The sequence below is a fragment of the Pimephales promelas genome, chromosome 10, assembly GCF_988280905.1.
Source record: "Pimephales promelas chromosome 10, fPimPro1.hap1.1, whole genome shotgun sequence".
Classification (NCBI taxonomy): Eukaryota; Metazoa; Chordata; class Actinopteri; order Cypriniformes; family Leuciscidae; genus Pimephales; species Pimephales promelas.
The window spans coordinates 28,676,525-28,697,143 of NC_142778.1; the positions used below are offsets into that span (position 1 = coordinate 28,676,525).

A 20,619-nucleotide genomic window follows, 5' to 3' on the forward strand; every position below is an offset into this window, starting at 1 on the left:
GTATTTAGTTACCAAACTGCAAAGCTGATCGGCACCTCTATGTAAATATTTCTTTTTTACTTCTCCATAAACAAAAAAATAAGGATGCTTGGAGTCATGGAGGCTCCCAGGGTAAACATGTCATTTGCAAGGTGATAAATATTTTAGTGTGCTAATTACTTTGGTTGTTAACTTCTGCTTTTGAGAACTGAAGTGTTTGCATGCTAATTGTACTTTAATGACTGTGTTTTCCGGGTCTTACTCTGCTGGGAGGGATCTATACTTACCTTGATTTTCTTTTTTCCCCCCCATCTCTTGGACAGACATGCGTTTTGTTATCGTGTACTAGTGTTTTCCCGCACTAGCAGCCAGGCATTGAGAGCCAGCTGGCACCAGCACACACACCGTCACGCATAGCATGTCACTGACACACCTCTCTCTCCCTCTCTCTCTCTATTTCTTTATTTACACCATTTGCGCTTCATGATGCCGGGAGATGGAAGCACCTTAGGCAACAAAATGATGCAACAAGGCCTGCGGGATGTGGAGTGTGACAGGACATTCCTCACAGGGAAGCTGTCACAAGATAACATCTGTCCTGACGCTCCACTAACCTGACTTTCATTGTTCATCAGCGTCAGGCGATTGTCATATCTATCTATCTATCTATCTATCTATCTATCTATCTATCTATCTATCTATCTATCTATCTATCTATCTATCTATCTATCTATCTATCCATCCATCCATCCATCCATCCATCCATCCATCCATCCATCCATCCATCCATCCATCCATCTATCCATCTATCCATCTATCCATCTATCCATCTATCCATCTATCCATCTATCCATCTATCCGGAGGATCTAAGTTACATATCATTTCCAATATGTTTTTATTTGTTTGAATAGTTTGTCACCTAACGAAATTTGATTCTTATGAGTATACACTGGTGAAAGAAGTCTCTTATGCTCACTGAGTATAAAATCAGCATATTTAATGTTTTATGAAGGATCATGTGACACTGAAGACTTGAGTAATGGAGTATGTGTTACCCCAAAACTTTTGACCGGTGGTGTGTGTGTGTGTGTGAATCTGTCATTTCAACTAGAGTTATCAGTTTTGTTTGAATCAGCAATTAAATTCAAAGTGGTCAGAAGTTTGCGATGGATGTATAATTACATGTTTTAGCCCTACTTTTAAATAAACGTTGTTCAATTTAAGTGGATATTTCCTTTTTTTTTTTTTAACAGTGTACCACTGCAGTCTTGTGGGTGGCAGAACTTACTAAAGCTTTGCCTGCAGCTCATCATCTCTTCTTTTGAACATGTCTTTTGATAAAGTGAATAGGTGACTTGCTGACTCCAGGCCAGCATGCTGTCTGCTCCTGTTGAGATTTAGCGGTGTAATCGAGGTGGTGATGCTGTTTATTCTCTTTGCTTTTAACAGCGGGTGTCCATTGTCGTGCGCACATATTATCTGCCACTTAATTATAATGTTTTTGTTACTCATCACTTTACCAGCTTTAAGGTCTGATGTTGCAAACCAAAAAAAAAAAAAAAAATCATGGGATGGCATCCAAATATAATGAACTCCTCGACCCGGCTCACTTATTCTCCTACATGCTTTGTTGTCGCTGTTTCTTTCAAATGTCAAGCTCGTCCGCTGTTATTGTTTAGCTCGCCATGTCTCTTTCCCTGCTAAAACCTGCTCAGTGGTCTAATTTATTAAATGTCATGTAGGAACTGCGCTGGCGCAGAATGAGTGCTGTCAGAAAAATGAGAGTCGCGCGGGCCTCAGACGCCACATCCCATCAACATGTTCAAACTCTGAGCTTTATGTTTTGAGCAACAGCATATGCTCCCCAAATTTCGTGGCGTCAAAATAAGGCTAAGCAGGCTTTGCCGTGTAGGCCTATTCAAGATGCAGCAGGTTTACTAAAGAAAATGTGGTAAAATGCAGATTTATAAGATCATGCCTAGCATACAATCAGCTGGGATGACAATTGATTTTGACATCGAATGAAATGAGTGTTTTACTTTTGCCAAACGTCTCGTTTAAATTATATGACAAAAATCCGTGGTTGCCAGAACCTCGTTGCAAAATCAACGTTTCTAGAGTTATGGGAGGCATATGTGTCTGTAGCCTACATTTTTAAATGTCATCATAACTGCAAACTATCTCATTAACTCTTATACTGACATAATGTAGGCTACTTTTAAACTATTGTAGGCTACTTTTAGAACTATTAAAATATTTATCATAGTATATCTTAGGCTACTGATAACCGCCATAATTATACAGAAGGCAAGACTAACGTTAATAAAAACTGGCCTTTGCATGAACCATTTATCTAAAAATACAGGCCGTTATACAATATTACAAAACACCACCAGGCGTACAAACAGGGTAGCCACTGAAAAAAATAAACCAAACAGCCTTGCAAATGTTAGCCATAACTAATAACAATTAAACAACAACAACAAAAAGAAGCTTTTAATCAAATGGGGGTGGTGATGGCGCAGTGGATAAGACACATGCCTTTTGTGTGAGAGACCCGGGTTCAATCCACTGGGAGACACCAATGTGTCCCTGAGCAAGACACTTAACCCATAGATGCTCCAGAGGCGTGCGACCTCTGACATATAGCAACTGTAAAGTCGATTTGGATAAGAGCATCAGCTAAATATATAAAAATAACGGGACTTCCAATTGCTATACGTAGCCTATTTTTTCTTTCTCTAAAAAAGAACATGTTCTTCCAGCAATGTATTTTTTTAGGCTATATCTTAAACGGTAAAAACGTTTTTAAAAAAATTCTTACAAACAATACAAAAAAGTAAAAATAGCCTAGTTTTAGACTAAACGTGCATGTAATTTCTTGTAGAATGTAAATAAAATGTTGATGCGTAAATTATATGGTAATTCATAATTTTACAATTCTATTTCTTTCACAGTGAAATTACATTTAATGCCCTATCAATCTAATATATATTTTTCCTGCTATATTTCACGTGGTAACTAAATCCAATAACACGCAGCCTATTTAGCTACAGTAGAATTTATTTTTACAATCTTTTTCAATTAAAATGACTTTTTAAGTCCTCGCTCAAAGTTGGCTTGTCCATCTGTAGAATGTAGGCTAAGCATCACTGCCCTCGTAAAGTGTCCTTTTTCTCAGCAATAGGTGTCCGTTAGTGAGCAAAAGCAACTTTGTGAACCACTTCCACCCGGCGTTCCTGAAGACAACCTCCGCTGTGTTTACGCGCGCTCACAATCCATCCATCTTGAGTAGGCTAACCATTTAACATGGCACGGAAGAACAAATTGCGTCCTTGTGTCCGGTAAAACGATGACAAAATAACGCGCCCCCATTTTCCGAGGATCGGGGTGTCATCCCCTTCTGTCTGCTGAGTAGGGTCCACCTGTAAGATACTTCTTTTGAGGGGTGGGTCCCCATCGGCGCTGTCACGAGAGGAGGCGGTCCATGCACTTGCTTGGAAAGCGATTGGAAAAGTAAAGACCGTCTCTTGCACTGATTGGGGGCCTGGAGAAGGGAGTGAGGAGGGCGGGAGGATTGCGCTCACGAGCCTTTGTGTTTCACTTCTAATATCTCACATATCAATAATTGAGCGCGCGAGCAGACGGACCCCACGCGCTATGTATTCTACTGCGCGCGAGCACGGTAAGGGCCTTGATCCGCTTTTAGTCGGTTCTTCCACTACGGACTGAGAGGGGAACGAGTGGAAAACTGTTGTAGTTCTGACTTAAACTGTTTGGAAGGACTTCGTTTTACAGTGAGGACAGGTTTGGAGTGATTTTGGTTTGGAATTTGAGCTGGCTGTGTCTTTGCGAGAAGACTGCTGTTAGGTGCGGAGTGAAGTTGGCATGATGTTGACGTTGGTGCTAGGCGCAGTGTGTTTAGTGTGCCATGCATACGCACAGAACGAGACAGAACCCATCATTCTAGAAGGGAAATGCTTGGTCGTGTGCGACTCAAATCCCACCTCGGACCCCACTGGGACGGCTCTTGGGATATCGGTGCGTTCTGGAAGCGCCAAAGTGGCTTTTTCCGTGGTGAGGAACACGAACCACGAGCCGTCGGAGATGAGCAATCGAACAATGGTGATCTATTTCGATCAGGTAAATTTTCACTATGGAATCAGTCGTTTGACTTATTTTGTTTAATTTTACTTGTTGTGAATTGCACGAGGATTTTGTGTCACGGTTGCAAATACAAACTAGGTCACAAAATCAAAGAAAAATAACAGCGATGAACCTTTTTAACTGATAGGCAATGTGTAATCTGGGGAGATGTCACATTTCCTTCCACTTCGTTAAAGGTCAATTACAGGCTAATGGCTTTTCAATTATATCTAATAGCCGTGAACTTCTTTTTTATGTCATAAAACTATCCCCACCAGCTCTTGTATATGTAACGTTAATGTAATGACGAACTGATTTAAACGCTTTGCTGCTTTATACCAGCCAGTGACCATCGTAAAACCTAAAGAGCCCAAACTTAGACTATAAAGGGATATTCGAAATGACTTGTTATTGCGTGTTTGACCTATATTCTGATTTCTGCATCATTCTTCAGGTACTTGTGAACGTTGGTAAAAGTTTCAACGAGGAAAGGAGCAATTTCTTTGCCCCGCGCAAAGGGATATACAGTTTTAATTTCCACGTAGTAAAAGTGTATAATCGTCAAACGATCCAGGTAAGTGCTCATCATACCTTAATTCTCACCATTCTCTGAAGTGTTCTGTGGTGCGCGTGGGACAGTAAAGAGTGTGTGAGAGAAAATGTGAAATTTTCAGTTGTCTAGAGAGGAACGCTTTTCTTTGTTCCCTCAATTAGCACGAGATTAACAACCAGACTAAAATTTGGCGTGTAGACAAGACTGGCGCGTGTACAGGACCATGGACAGAGAACGCGCCTGACAGACTCGCCTCCTGTCTGCACAGCATAGCCTTATATATACACAGTATATGTGTGTATATATATATATATATATATATATATATAGGCTATATATATATATATATATATATATATATATATATAGGCTATATATTTATTTATTTATATATATATATATATATATATTTATTTATTTATTTATATATATATGTGTGTGTGTGTATATATATATATATATATATATATATATATATATATATTTGTATATGTTTTTGGCTAATTACAGCTCAGAATCATTAGACTGTCGTGTCTCTCAGAGGATTCACAACTATATCCCGTTATTCCGCTCTGATCGGCGACAAAATTAGAAGCAAGTCAAATCATACATTTCCTATTCATCTCTGTAATACACTGAAACATTGAGTAAATGAAGGCAGTAAGTTGAATAAAAATTGAAACCAAAGCTCTCTAATCCAACTATTTAATTAGGAGAGAGAAAGAGAAAACAAGTGCTTAATAGTCTTACATTGGAGGGCCTATTACAAGAATTATTTTTGTACTTTATGTATTTATTTATACTTTTTTATGAGATGCAGGGATTTTGCTCAAAATCACGTGAGTAGATTGGATGAGTTTATGGGCTATAGGTTCTGTTGTCCATTAACTGTATAAAGGCCAGGCATTTGAGGACAGAACAGTGTTTTCAATAGATTGCTTTACAATAGATATTGCCCTAATAATGCTTAGTTAATTCCTAGTTAATGTGCCTAGAGCTTTTTTAACCCATGAATTTATTCATCTCTATAATTGATTTAATGCTGGTTTTACTAAAGGCCTAGAGACCATCATTTTAGTCAGTTCGAGTGCAACTTTTTAAATGAGCGATATTGTGCTCAAATTCTTTTGGCTAGAGTAACACAACAGATTATGTGTGAAATGCTTTCTTTAGCTGATTAAATATTTTCTTTGTTCTGTTATATACACTTCACACTTCAAAGAAAATATGAATTCCACTCTGCTGATCTGAGAGGGAGAAGCAGGTTTTTCTATTACCATGCAGAACATATGATAAACACAGACACAAACAATGATCTGAAAGGATCCATAAATAATACAGCAACCCAAAGTGCCTGTGTGGATTTCGAAGAAATTTTTGGAAAGAGAACTGCATGCATTGGGTGTAATTCTTATCACATTTTTATTGCAGTTTCTTTCAGCTTATATCATAGCTCATATTCCCATGGTCAATTTTATATCGTATTGCAGAGTACTGTACTTCAATACTCAAAGAACAAGTCCATCTGACCACATTTGTCATCTAAAGCTTTTCCCCCCTTTTATAAATTCTTCTCTGGTTTAGGTGTCAAACTAATAGTCACATTCTGTATTTAAAATTCTAGTCAGTTATTTTCATTGTAAGTTAATTGGACCATAAAACTCTAAAACTAAGACTTATTACAGGTATTTTGTTAGTATTTGAATATACAGAGTGAGTCGTATAGCACAATGCAGTGCAAATTGTCAGAGAAAGTTCTTTTCATGCAAAGCTTGACGCAACAGTTTTCAAAAGACAAAGCGGCAGACAGCCATGCATTTGAATATTGATTGCAGATAATATACACTGCCCATGTTTTGTGAAGCACAACTCTCTTTAAACCCGCAGATGTGACAGACGTTAATTAAGAAAATTACACTCTGATCTAAAATAATGACCCCATGAATAGATATGGCAAGGAGGAGGGGGAAACGTTTTGTCGTCGCTCGTGTCCAAGCATTATGCATGGCTGAGAGAAAGAGGGGGTTGTCCTCTTCACTCCACAGCGTCATTTGGACAGGAAGCTGTCGGTCCGGCTAAATGCAGCATCAAATTGTGTGTTGAGAGATCTGTTCACATTATTTCATTTACAATGGTCCATTTTACATGATTTATGATGGACGTAGGGCCTCAAAGCTGGAGGTTTGTTTTTGGAAGGTGAAAGTCGCCCGTGCATGATCATGTTCTCACTTGTCATCCTGTGAACAAATGCACGTTGAGGATATGTTAGTGGTTTTTATCTCTGGTCGAGAGTGCGTTCTCATTGTGTAACAATGTTTTTGCATATCGATATTGATAGCCTCTGATTTTGTGTATCTGATGGTCACGCACAACATTCAAAGGTGCCTTTCCCATAACCATACTCATTCCTCAGCAGTATCAAATGTCATTTTCGCTCTTCTTTTGGCTCGGTCTGACAATGGTTGGCATAGGAAAAATAGACACAAATAAAGCAATGTGCCATTCTCATTTCTTCTGGCAAAGGCCCATAAATGCTTTGATCAACTTTTATGATTTCAAAGTGAGCTGCCAACTGTATTATCAAGGGGCTCGTCAGCCTGCGAAAGAAAGGGAACAAGAGTGTATACGTAGATTACATGTATTATTGTGAGAAGATTCAAGAGGCTCTGATTGATACTAATAACGTTATAGTTTCCCGTTATCCTACTGGGGTTTTGTATGCAATTTTTATTCAGCTGAGCAACACCTGCTTAGCTTCTTTTTTATTTGTTATCTAATTTCAGTTCCTTTAAGTAAATTAGAGTGAAAAGAAACAGAAGAAAGAGTAGGTGTGAATGTCCTTGTGCATCGATCTAATCAAAATGCTTCCATGTTACAGGTGAGCCTGATGCACAATGGCTGGCCGGTGATCTCCGCCTTCGCCGGAGATCAGGACGTCACACGTGAAGCGGCCAGTAACGGCGTCCTGATTGAAATGGAGAAAGGCGACCGCGCATACCTCAAGCTGGAGCGAGGCAACCTGATGGGCGGCTGGAAGTACTCCACCTTCTCCGGCTTCCTGGTCTTCCCCCTGTAGAGGAGGGGCACGCCATGGAAGGACTATTGCTCTTTAGCTCGCCGGCTTGTTGGAGATAGAAGGGGGCGGATGAGAGATAGAATGATAGCGAAAATGTAAAGAAAACATATAGGAAGCGAAAATTTAATGTGGCAGGCTCTCAGTCGCACTCACTTTGCTCTGCTGCTTGACTACAGCTCTGGACAGCCAAAACTTTTTTTTATTATCCTTATGATAATTGAAATAATATGGAAAGAAAGCATACAGAGGATCGTAGCCCTTCCCACCAAGCTCTTACTCATCCCATCACAATCCACCCTCAAAGGTATTCAGCTGCTTTAAGGATTGTCCTTCACATCTTTGTATATTCTCTCCATACGTATACATACTGTGAGTTTCAAAACGCCATTGTCATTCCTCTCAGTGCAGTCGCCCCTTCTTTGTCTGGCTTCCTCCAGCTCACTCTTTCTTGTCTTTGAGAGGGCGTCTTTGCTCTGTCATGACTGAAGGATCTCTGAATCCCCACAAGAAGACTGCATTCTGGATATATACATATATAAATACATAAAAAAAAGTTTCTATATGATCATGATATACTCAATGCCTAAATGAATCTGGTCAACTCTCTGTATTTCTGTATTTCAGTGTTAATAATTAGTGATTGTGTGTGGATTTTCAGGCTGCTGTCCAACTACCAATGCTTCTTGTTTTTGTTTTGGTCAAAAAATGTGGCTAAGATGAAACTATATCAGAAATACTATAAAGTACAAAGTTTTATTATCATTGATTGTAAGATATATGTGAATATTTAGCAGACAAAATCCTCCCTTTTAATTAATTAACCATTGTTTTTTTTTTTTCTTTGATTCAATAAAAATTAAATGGTACTTTTTATTTTTCTTAATCTGATTCTGTGCATTGAAAATGTAATATTGTCGCCTACAGGTTTTAGAGAGCAACAAACACTAATCATTTCACTGACATTAAATCTGACAAAGCTCTGTGTGTTTGTGTATGTGTGCCACAGAGACACAATGACACACTCTCAGTGTGTCTCACTGTGCTCTCTCATGATGTAGGCATGCTTGGCTAGTCTCTCTCTCCCTATCTCTGTCTTTTTCTCTCTCTACCGGGCGATTGGGGCCTCTCTCTGCTGCACTCAAGGCTCTAATGAGCTCCTGGGGGGAAATTAGTGCTTGCATAATAAGCAAACCCCACTGTTTACACAAAAATCATGTTGCGTATCTTTCCTATACTCGTTTTCTTTTGTTTTTACTAAACTTTTTTTTTTCTTCAGTGTCCTTAAGGTTTTTCACACCATGAAAGGGATTTTTAGTCCATGTGATTCTTGGCCTCACTTGATGACAGTCTTCATCATCCCAAATTTATTTTAGTTACAACATGCACAAGAGCTGTAACCAAACTAAAAATACTCATAATTGGACAGAAAGGTTGAAATGCGTAAAACGCACGAAAATGGAACCAAAGACGAACCCTCTACCCTTCCAAAATAGCAACAGGAGCTCAATGTCCTGACAGGTGATGCTCACCTTAGTATATACCACTATCTCTTCATATTAGCATGCTGTGTTTGAGGGCCTTCTCAAGAAAACTTTGGTGCTCAACGTTCTGTGGATATGAAGAGGGTGAATAGACAAGTGTTGAACTGTGAAATGTTAACACAGCACCATAAGAGCCGTGGTGTCCCTGCTGGCCTGTACCCAGACAGTAGACCCATTTAAAACCACTCATTAGTGTCTGCACACTTATCATTTGTCTGAGCAGAACTATGAAATGAGAGCTAAGGGGCATGTGGGGAAAAGAGAGCTAAAAAAGGAAATATTTAACTTAGTTTGAAGGGATATTATGGCATGTTGATGTTTAAGCGCAATTTTAATTTGTGAAGTTATGATTTAAGATCAGTCTTAACCATTTGTTTGAATATTGCATTATAAAAACCTTAACCCTGGCAAAGCCTGACATTTAATAGTCAGTTAAAATATTAAATGGAAGAGTTTATTGAAGCAAAGGTGTACTGAGCAAAATTATGCAATTTGTTATTTAAATGTCTAGAATAAAAGACTTATACATACAATACATGTAAATATCAGCTGTCACTCTATATCAGATTAATATGTCTTATGAAGATTATATTTAAAAGGTTTATCATCAAAGCTCTGTATTTTTAATTGTAGGGGGAAACATAAATGCAATACAATGATAAAAGAGAAATATTCCTCAAAAGCCTGTTGTAGGCTATTTCATACATTTATTTTTATTTTTCAAAAAATTATGTATGGATAATATAGCCTAAATATAAGTTTATAAGTTTATCTTGAAATATTAATTTATATAAAAATTAGGCTTTTCTAACATTTACTTTTTATTCATTAAATCATTAAATATTTCACATCAAAAATACACCAGGACCTGAAGGTGGACATATAGAATTATATGTTACGCTAGGCCTACTAAAAGGCCCTTTATTTGCTAAAATGGTATGATCAATTGGAAGGCAGCGAGGCAAGACAATTGTTTACAAGTTTTTCAGCAAAGCAGAGTCCTGAAAATTAAGATAATATCTAAAATATGATACATAGGCTTCATAGACAGTTAAGGCCTACTTGCTGTCCGTAAGATGCACTAGCCTATATTAACTCATATTACTGACCAACATTTATTAGATTAAAATCAGTCATAAAAGTCAGGATATGAAGTCAATCATCTTAATGTATGTCGGCGCGTGACAGGAGTAGCCTAAATGTCGGGGGAGATGCGCACCAAATGTTTCCTAGTGTGGCACGTGCCAGTCAGGAGCTTCTCATGGGCGCGAGCTTGGTTCGTTGACTGGAGGCGCGTCATCCATCTCTCCTGCTCTGACTAGATTACCGGGGCGGGGACTTCAACCTTCGCTCACTACGACGATGCGACAGCGGCTCATAACGACGAAAAACAGCCATGTGGATTCTCTCCTGCAAGTGAGTTCCTCTTTAAGATTGATTGCGGGGAAGATTAAGGTGGGCACACTTACACGAGGAAAGAAAAAGAGATGGTGGAGTTTTGTAAAAATGCAAAGGCGACTGCAAAATTATCAGGCTGAAGAATGTAGGCCTAGCCTAACCTTACTCAAATACACTGTGCGGCACAACGATGGTATTAAGTTCAACGTTTACATGTAACCTACACAATTAGTTAGATTATTATAAGCAAGTAGTTATGTTGGGTTTAAGAAGTTTGTGACAGCTCCTCAAACCTGTTAAAAATCCGTTTGCCATGTTACATGTAAGTTATTCAGTAGTCTCTAGCTAATGTTTTGGCGGCCATTTTGTTTATTAGGCCCACATTTTGTTGCAACACCACACATTTAATTAAAGGCTTGTTTTTTCTGCTGAAACACGTTTACACATAGCCTACACTAAACCTATCCATCACAGAAAACGTTCTGCTCTTTTACATTTTCTAAAAAACACAATTTATGTTCATTAATCAATTTCCCTCCCGGGGACCATTGGTTAGTCCTCACAATGTAAAATAAATTCACACACAAACATACACACACACTTTTCTTAATCATTATTTTTTTAAAATATATATCTCAATTTATACAATCACAGCTTTATTTCTCATTATTGTGACTAAAGGCTAACTGACAGGTGGAACTATTTATTTTAATTTTGAATTGATTTCATATTCTAAAGTTTTTCTTTAATCTTCATTTTACTTGACCTGACTTTTACATTTTTTATTTAAACATCTATCTAGATATAACACACTGTGGCCTGACTATCATATTTTTTAAACTAATTCATAGCTAATTCAACAAGTTAAGTGAAGGCCATAGTAATTGAATAAAGGAGTAGAGTGTAATCTGTATCCTTCTCCGTCAGACACAAAATTGTTCTTGTCAAAAGACAACGTCTTCAGTCTCAATGTTTGTAAACCTTGCCAATTTCATAATATAGCTCCTAAAATAATGCCCAGTGACAAGCAATTAGAGGACAGCTCAGTGGCAGTTATTTTTTTTAAATACTATGGCAAAAATAGAGGTGAGGAGAGCAGCAATTAAAAGAGGAAGCGGTGAGACACTGCAGATTGAATTTTAATTGCCATATGAGGAACCATATTAGGAATGTTTACTTTAACTGATGTTTGCTTTAACTGTGATGCTCGAACAGGAGTGGAGTAATTATAACAACCTCTGAAATTAAATGAACCGCCAGCTAAATTTGATTTGTGCTTTAGGAGCGAGTGACAGAGATGTTGATATCATTTTATCTGCTTTTTCCGGGTTATATGCTCGCGTCACAGCAACTCTCATAATTATGCAGCATCATCAACATCTGCTGCAAGTCGCTTGGTTGATGTGCGCTTGATGCTGTTCAGGGTATTTTGCTTCCAGTTTCCATAGATGGAGACTAGATGTATATTGTGTGGTGGTAAATCATGACTATATCTCAATGAGTGACAAAGCACTTTTTAAAAGAGACATTTTTTTGCCTTAGAAGTGTTCTAAATCACTTTTTAGTTTAATGTTAACTCTATATCCTGACATTTGTCAAGTAATGTATTCCAGGATTTTCTTTTTCTCCCTGCTTCATTTCACTTGTGTGAAAGAATGAAAGTTGTTGTTGGTGGTGTTATGGCTTTATTTAGCTAATGTTTCTGAACAAATGTTAACAAAGAGAAACACACACTCTGCAAATAGGTTTAATCACCAACCAAACAAAGACGCATCTTCATTCACCTATTAATGTTGTCATGAGTTGCTTTCTCATTGATTATTTTGGAGTTAATTACATAATCCTGATTTATTATTATTTATTATTATAATTTTTAATTATTATTATAATTTATTATGTAAAAAATAAAAAACAGAAAGTAAAAACTTTTGTGTGAGGTTATGATGTTGTAACGCCAAATATAACTATTTACCAGTATGTGTCTTACGATCCGGTGACACCCAATGTAATATTTTAGGCTATTGCTTTTTCTTTTGTCCGCCTTGGCCCCATTAAAAATAAAAATGAGAGTTTTGTGTTTTTAGTCCATTTTTTTAGTCCACTGTCATTGTCGATTACATTTGAGATCTCTAAATATTGATTCAATTCACTTTAGCTGATCAGCATATTTAAAATTTGCAACATTTTTCTTATGGGAAAACAAATCAAATAAATTGGTGGTGGCTCTTCCTGAACAACAGTTTTTTTTTGTCCAAACAAATGCTCTCTTGAATGACAATCTCCCACTCCCATACCACTTGTCACTAACTACTAGCAATTTGCAAATCATGGTTCATAACTCGGACTAATAGCTTATTGGTTCATAACCAATAAGGAATGTTGTGCTTGCTGTCAGGCGATTTAATGGGGTCTTAAAGTTAGCTTTTTTAAACAAATGCTAGGAAATATCACTGGGAAATAAATGGATTGCAAGATAACTTTGAGGTTATATGAAATTTAAAGAACTTGTCATATTCATTGTCAGCAAGCACTTACTTATTTCTGCACAGGCTAAGATTTTGCTCATTATTTGGCATGAATGACCAAAGTCAATTGCATCATAAGATAAACATATTTTCTGGGTTGGATGCATTTAAAATGTTTCATGAAGAATGATGTGGTTAATGGCTTGGGATTTATTCTTTCTCCAGATTTTTCCATGGGGAAATAAGATTGTGAACTGTAGGGATATTGATGATATTGCCAAACGACCGAACGCTTTAAATATTTAAAATGCGGGGAACTGATGTTTCAGCAGATTGCGCCACATTTTAAAGCCAGACAATATGTCACCACATGTTTAAACTGCAGATCTTGGAGACCTTTTGTAGAAAATGTGCTTAGGTGTTCGCTTTTGTCCTTAATTATTTAGAAAATTCTATAAATATATTAAAAATAGTCTTTTGTCTTGGTGCTGCATACTTTTTTGAATTTTGCATACAGCAATTTCAAATGATCATGTTTATGTTATCTCTGGAGGGATTCAGATTATTATTATTAGTCTTATAACAATCTGAGTAATGTTTAGTCGTTCAGTGTCTCTGCGTTTTATTTTTGCCATCTGCAACTTGTGGGTGAGAAGGCCTATTACGTTAATGGGGAACAATTGAATGTTAGTGTCACAAATTATCTCTGCGAAAGATATCATTGTGCAAATTAATCCCCTTCCCATTAACAACACAGGCATGCTTAAAGTCCCCGTGAACCGGAAGTTGCAAACGATTTTTCTCCAGTGCTGTGACGTATTTCCAAGTGAAACGGAATATTGAACAGAGGGCAGGGTTTGACTCTAGGGCTCCTCCTCTCCATCTCTCGCTCATAGCAAACTGACGGTTTGAGGGGAGTGGTTAAGCGTTTCCCCACCCAAACTGTGAAACCTACGTCATCAGAAAAAGAAACCGTTCCAGACCGGAAGTAACTTTTCAGATTTTGATTAAAGATTACTAAGGTAAAACATTTTTTTAATATATATTCACTTGCACGGATTAATTGTTCACCACAAGACTAGTAATATGCGCTAGCAAAGTAAATAGGTTCAATTTTGATTTCACGGGGACTTTAAACAGAGAGAGAGAGAGAGAGAGAGAGAGAGAGAGGTTTTAATCATGCTCATAATTAGTTTATGTGCGCTTCATTTAACTACAGTGTGTTTATACAAGTCCTGTTGTACTCACTTTAGCAGGTTAATGTGTTTTCTGTTTACAAACGAAAAATGCAATTATCTCTTTAATCAAATTAGAGCCATTTTGAGTGCATGCACCCTAGTCTGTCGTCTACCACACTTAAGAAACGAGTGTGGGTTAAGCTGTTTTTAAACTTAGCATTTCAGAAAATATATTGTACCGTAATTTGCTCTGTGCTGCAATGTGTTTTTTCTTTTATCTAATTCTCTGTCTATAGATGTCAGATTGAGTTTGTGCGAATAATAAATGGAGTGTGTTTTCAGAGAGCACGATCTGGATGGGTGGTGCCATAATTGGGAGGAATGACTGGTTTTGACGGGAGTGAAAACACAAAGCATTTGAAATATTACATTTATTTCCCGACACGTTTCTAAGAGCTCTTTAGCAGCCCTTAAACTGTCACTAGGCTCAAGTTTGTCATTATTATAAAGGGCTGCGAATCTACAAGTCATCAAATATGGATGCAGGACTATGGGAGGGGGAGGGATATTTATGTGGAAAGAGGAGGATAATTATATGACTGCCCAAGTATTTTAGATAAGTCCTAATTGCGCCACGGAAAGCAGCACAGAGGTACGGATAAGAGGAAAGTGGGGCTCAAACGTAATGTTTCTCGTTGTTTCAAGAGGGGTATGATCTGATGCAGTCATTTGAAGTGAATTTAAAGGGGTCCTATTATGCTTTTTCAATCTCAGTTAGAGTGTAATGTTGCTGTTTGAGCATAAAAAAGATCCTCTCTAAAGGGAAATAATTTATTTGATAGAATAGAATCCACTTTTCTAGAACTACATCAGACGGCTCTTTTGGACTACATCGTGAGTTTTCCGGGCTTTGTGAAGTCATAATGTTCCTCATTTAAATAATTCCTGCCCACAGAATACGCAAAAAAGTGGTATGTCTACATTTTTGTGGTTGTATTTTCTTAACAGTTCTAATGTTGTTGTTACTATACTCTCCTGCTAGCCAACATTAGTGTTAACATAGTGTTGTTTACTGTATGCTTTTCACTGCCAATTAGGAAAATTAACCATGCTTTTGTGATTGATTACTATTTTCATAGTTTTCAGAAAAATATGATTAAATGGTCAATAACATGGTCTATAATGTATAAGAATAACATACAATACTTAAAAATCTTGTGAAATCTGTGCTTGCAAAGTCTGCATAAAGTTTGTTCTGAACAATCCTACTATTAGTGGTTTGAAATTACCGCCATCCTTTATATTTACATTAGAGAAGAACACAGTTATGGAGGGGTGGACATTTTTCCAAATATATGCTAAGCACTGCCAATCACAACACACTGGGCCAGCTAATCAATCACAGCTTATTTCGTATTTCGAAAGGAGGGGCTTCATCGAAAATGATGCGTTCGGGAGTCGGGACAGACAGGGGAGAGAGGAGCTTGCTTTAATAATGTAAAATAATGTGTTTTTTTTAAAAAGTCAAGCATGAAAGTATATTCTAGTACACCCCAACAACTTTTTCAGGGCTCTAGAGTGCGACCAAAATTGTAAGGGTCTTTTGTTCTCCTTGCACGCATGGTCGGCTAAACCAATCAGAGATAGAGATTGGGCTGGTCTTTGCCTCTGATTGGCTGTGGTTCAGATATTCCTGTAGGACTAAAATGCTCCGTGCTGTGGGATTGAAAATAAATTGCGACCTGAACATCAGAGAATCAGTTACAGCAATCAGCAGCAGAAGAAACAAACGATGAAGAAACTTTTAAAAATGTAGGCTACGTGAACTATCATCTATCGATTCTCATTTTTACGAACGGTTGGGCTGTGCTGTTGTCCGTTGATGAATTAATGGAACATTGTAGCGAACATCCCATCCACTTTGTGCTTTGTTGTGGTTGATATGAAACAGATCTGTCTCAGATTTCAAATTAGGTCCATTTTCTTACGAAATTCAAAAACATAAATAGTGTATTCTTGACGCTGTGGCGTGAGATCGCTCTGGCTCAACTCAGGTCAAGAGAAGCAGCAGCGCGGAGTGCACATGATCTACTCTTCTGCCCTAATAATACCAGTTACAGTGCAAAATAAACATGAACGAGCATCTGAAAGTGTGTTAAAAGATAGAGTACAACTTATCGAAATCCGTATCTTTCACATGGAATCGCTCAATCAGTGTTTCAACCGTGGAAAGACGTCAGTAAAACGCTTGTAAACAATGTAATGTAACGTCACACTTAACTCAGAAAAAAACATATCTAGTGACCATAAACTTGTTAGCTAGCTAGAAAAATTAACTCTAGAGAGGAGCCAAATATTTTGCCAAATATATGCACCATATTACATATTCATTATAATTAGGGCCCGAGCACCAATGGTGAGAGTACCCTATTGTTTTTGCTCTGTTTATTCTTCTTCTTCTTCTCTTAAAATAATCGCTTTTTAGAGGGCCTAATCATGCTCAAACTCATGAAACTTTGCACATGCTTTAGAAGGGGTGAAAATTTACGTATGAAATGGTTTTCAAAATTGGGTGGGGCAAATTCTTTTATTGCCCCCACATTTTGCCCCGGCTCTAAGTTTCACGTACAGGTATGAAATTTACATGTTACGAGCCAATACCTACAAAAATGTCTCTTGGAGCATAGCCCTAAACACAGCAGGACATAGCCCCTAAACACAGCATTTTTTTGTTATTTCATGATGTTTAACAAACTCCTCCTACAGTTTTGATCTGGTCCTCTTCAAATTTGGTGAGTGTAATCTTAAAGGTGCGTTCACATCGGATGCGAATAGCGCGTCAGGTTTGAATGATTTCAATGTTAAGTCAATGCAAAGACGCGTTGCGCGTGTAAAAATTTTCCCGCGTTGCGAATGAGGCGTAGAGCGCGCCGCGGAAGACGTGAATATGCCTCATTCGCGTGTATTGAGCATCTGCCGAGTTAAGCGCGAATGATTTAGTTATGTGCCATTTGTGCATTCACGCTTTTGACACGAATTCGCGTCTGCTGCCCGAGTTGAAAAATCTGAACTTTGGCGTCAATTCGCGCCGCCCGCGTTTACCAATCAGGAGCCTAGCTGCTTGCTCACGTGGTGAAGTGTCTGAATTTCATTGAGACTTGAGATTATATAAACTGGTTAAGTATTGTTGATCTTGTAGTATTAATTTTCACATGTAGTTACACATTGTCGGTTAAAAACAAGAAAGTGGCTGGTAAAAATATTGAGTGGCTGGTAGATTTTGAAATCCACCAGCCACAGTGGCCGGTGGACAAAAAAGTTAATTTCCATCCCTGGAAAGTACTGCTGATAGCGGCCGTCATCCATCGCAGCTCCTGGAGCGAGCAAATGGTGAAACTTGCCAAACGGTTCACCTCCGAAGAGTCCAGTGGACACAAATACGGCGACGATGATCCCCACGCCGCTGTTCTAGCTCTCCAGAGCAAATACAGTGCGGTGATGAATCTCTTGATGAATGCTCGATCAACATAAAAAAAGATGGCCGTCTACGGGTTTCGATTTTGATGTGCGAGACGCTCTTAAATTTCGCTTCAAACTTTTTATTTTACCCGCGTCAGTTTTGCTCTTGACCCGCGGATTAACACATGAGCGTTAAACTAGATGCGGTAGACACGAATTTGACGCGCTATTCGCGTCCAGTGTGAACGTAGCATAAGGCTTTGCGACATTAAATTCAAACTCTATGAAACACTGCCGGTGAGGCATTAAACAGAAAATGTTTATCCAAGCTCGCAATAGGTTTTTCGAGAGAACACTAATATCTTTGCGAGAGAATACAAAAGTTTCCCGGGGGAACTCAAACTTTTTGTGAAAGAACGCAAAACTTTTGAAACATTTTTTTCTCCCATTTAAAAAAAAAAAATTCTGATTGATCAAAAACACACAAAAAAATAATTGGTGCGTCCATGATTATTATAGATGTTGTTTGTTTTAGTATCCTTAGAAAGCTTGTGGGCGTGGACGGGCCATGTTCCATTATGATATCCCTCTTCAGCAGTGCTCAGTCTAACTCTCAGATAACCGATTTCTTTTCCCCAATTTTGCCTGTGAACAGAGGGTCCAGGCATTAGCTGTCTAGGTGCAATGACACTGACTTCTCCATTCAAACACATGCAAGTACAATCCGTTCCATCTCTCACATACTTTCGTCCCACAGCCATTGAAGATGATGAAAACTTCCCTAGTGACATTTAGTAACCTTTTCCACCAAGAGACAGGGGGATGGAGATCTGAAAGACTGAGAGGGTGAGCGAGGGAGGGGCTGACATCTATACGTGGCATTCTGCTTTGTGTCACCGCGCCACATGTGCTCTCTTCCTTACCTTTTTTTTCAGCCCTTCTCAGTCCTTGGCACTGGCCATTATGAGCTTTATTGTGTGGAAGCTCCATCCACAGAGTAATGGCAGTTTGTGTTTGTGAAGCTAGTGTGACCGTGAAAGACGTTTCGAAAGGGGTCTCTAAATATGTCACTCACAGTTCACCAGGAACATCTCTCATAATAGTCTCACTATGATCAAATAATGTTAATATGCTGCTAATAGTTAATTGGCAAATAAGGGAGACAATGTTGTCCTGTGATTCAGAGAGGCCCACCAAGGTCCCCTATAGGGGTGGGGGGAAACAAATCGTTTTCTTGATTCATCGTGCGAACGTGGACGATTTACAAATGTCAAAAATCGTTTTTTTTCCCTAACAATAACGTTAAATTGACGGAACGCAAAAGTTGGAACCCACCTTTAAAATAATTATTTCCGAAATGTTTTGGATTCATGTACACTGGTGGCCAAAAGAAGTATTTAAGTGTCCAAATGTTTTTGAAAGAAGTCTCTGATGCTCAAGACACATTTCTTATTATTATCAAAGTCTGACTGTCTACTCCTCTATCTTTTCCACAGCATAGGAGTAAAAGTCATCATCAAAATAATCTTTACTGATTTAAAGTAAATAACTGTAGAAGTTACAGAAGAGTCTTAACAGTGAACACTAGAAACACATTAATTCAACAAATACCTTACAATTATTTTGTTGATATCAACCAAAGTGCAAAATTGTGGTACAATTTGCAGTCAAGTAAAATATTTTGGAACTTAACACTGGTTAAAAAAAATCTCAAATGATTTTCTCCCAATTCCTACAACTAAACTTAGCCATGTGGATTTGGATGGGAAATAAATGACCAACCGATCATGAATTTTCTTAAAAATAATTTCCAATTGAATGACGACAAAATCACTGATTAGCACCTGTAAATGTTGACGTTAAATGTTTTTGTATATCCCCATGAAAAAACGTTGACCATCCAAATAGATTTGCAGTCTTATATAACCTAATTAAGAAAATGTCATAAATGTGAGTATTACCAATTTTCAACCATGTTTTGTCTTTTCTCCTGGGATTTTCTCTCCTCAGGCTGGTATGAGAGTGAGTGTCCTGTGTTTTCTTTTGTAATATATGGAAAAAGATTCTGTGCTCGTGGGACGGGAAGTGAGTAATGGCATGAAGGGCATTGGATTAAATGAACCACAAACTCAAAGAGATGCTCCTCTTTGCCCTCTCACTGTCTGTGTCTTCCTCTCAAACACACATACACTCTCTCACACGCTGACTATTAGCAGATTAGTCAGCTGTTTGATCTGATAAAGGAACCCATGCCGTGGCATGTCAAAGAGAGGAGGAGAGTACAGACTTGAGCCGTGAAGGGAGGGAGCTGTTTTTTTTCCCCAGATGTTTAGCTCAAACATCACTATTACCTTCATACTCATTCTACCCTAGATTCTCTCCTTCTCCTTCCAATGTGGTTTCAGAGCAATAGGATTCGATTTTCCTACTGTGTTGCCCTTTTCAGAAATTTTGTACAGGAAGTTTGTATAAAGGTTCAAACTGATCTGGAGATCTGGAGATTTTGATGTTAAGACTTAAGGCATTCAATTGTAGTGCTATTTAAGTCTTTAAAACATTTATCTTTGAATTCATTATATTGTTTGTTTACTATTGAACAGCCTGCTCTCATTGTTAATACATAGGTATTGAGAAGTAAGATAGATGCTAAAATGAATAAGGATGTTGACAGTATTTAAATGTAAATATTATTACGTATTTACAGGTAAATATATATATATATATATATATATATATATGAATTTTTAATATCATTAAAATATTTTTATAATTGCCCTTTTATCAAATTGTAGATCTCTGAACATTACCCCCTAACCCAAACAT

General features: G+C 37.9%; 1 protein-coding gene and 1 long non-coding RNA gene across 2 annotated transcripts in view; both read left to right on the forward strand.

The window, feature by feature from the left end:
* The first annotated feature begins 3,615 nt into the window (after positions 1-3,615).
* Positions 3,616-8,045, forward strand: cbln1 (cerebellin 1 precursor). Its single transcript, XM_039693504.2, has 3 exons — positions 3,616-4,123; positions 4,581-4,700; positions 7,558-8,045. The coding sequence occupies exons 1-3, from the start codon at positions 3,869-3,871 to the stop codon at positions 7,753-7,755; spliced, it is 573 nt and encodes a 190-aa protein (XP_039549438.1). The 5' UTR covers positions 3,616-3,868; the 3' UTR covers positions 7,756-8,045.
* A 2,581-nt stretch (positions 8,046-10,626) lies between these two features.
* Positions 10,627-20,619, forward strand: part of LOC120493714 (uncharacterized) — a 113,655-nt gene continuing 103,662 nt past the window's right edge. Inside the window, exon 1 of the long non-coding RNA XR_005625766.2 lies at positions 10,627-10,712. This is a non-coding gene — a long non-coding RNA (uncharacterized LOC120493714). The remainder of the gene's footprint in view (positions 10,713-20,619) is intronic.

What these genes read in the sequence shown, in the direction of transcription:
- cbln1 (XM_039693504.2), top strand. Translation starts at nt 3,869, where the DNA reads ATGATGTTGACGTTGGTGCTAGGCGCAGTGTGTTTAGTGTGCCATGCA. An exon ending in TGGTGATCTATTTCGATCAG is followed by an intron (nt 4,124 to 4,580) that starts GTAAATTTTCAC and finishes ATCATTCTTCAG; the next exon opens with GTACTTGTGAACGTTGGTAA. An exon ending in ATAATCGTCAAACGATCCAG is followed by an intron (nt 4,701 to 7,557) that starts GTAAGTGCTCAT and finishes TCCATGTTACAG; the next exon opens with GTGAGCCTGATGCACAATGG.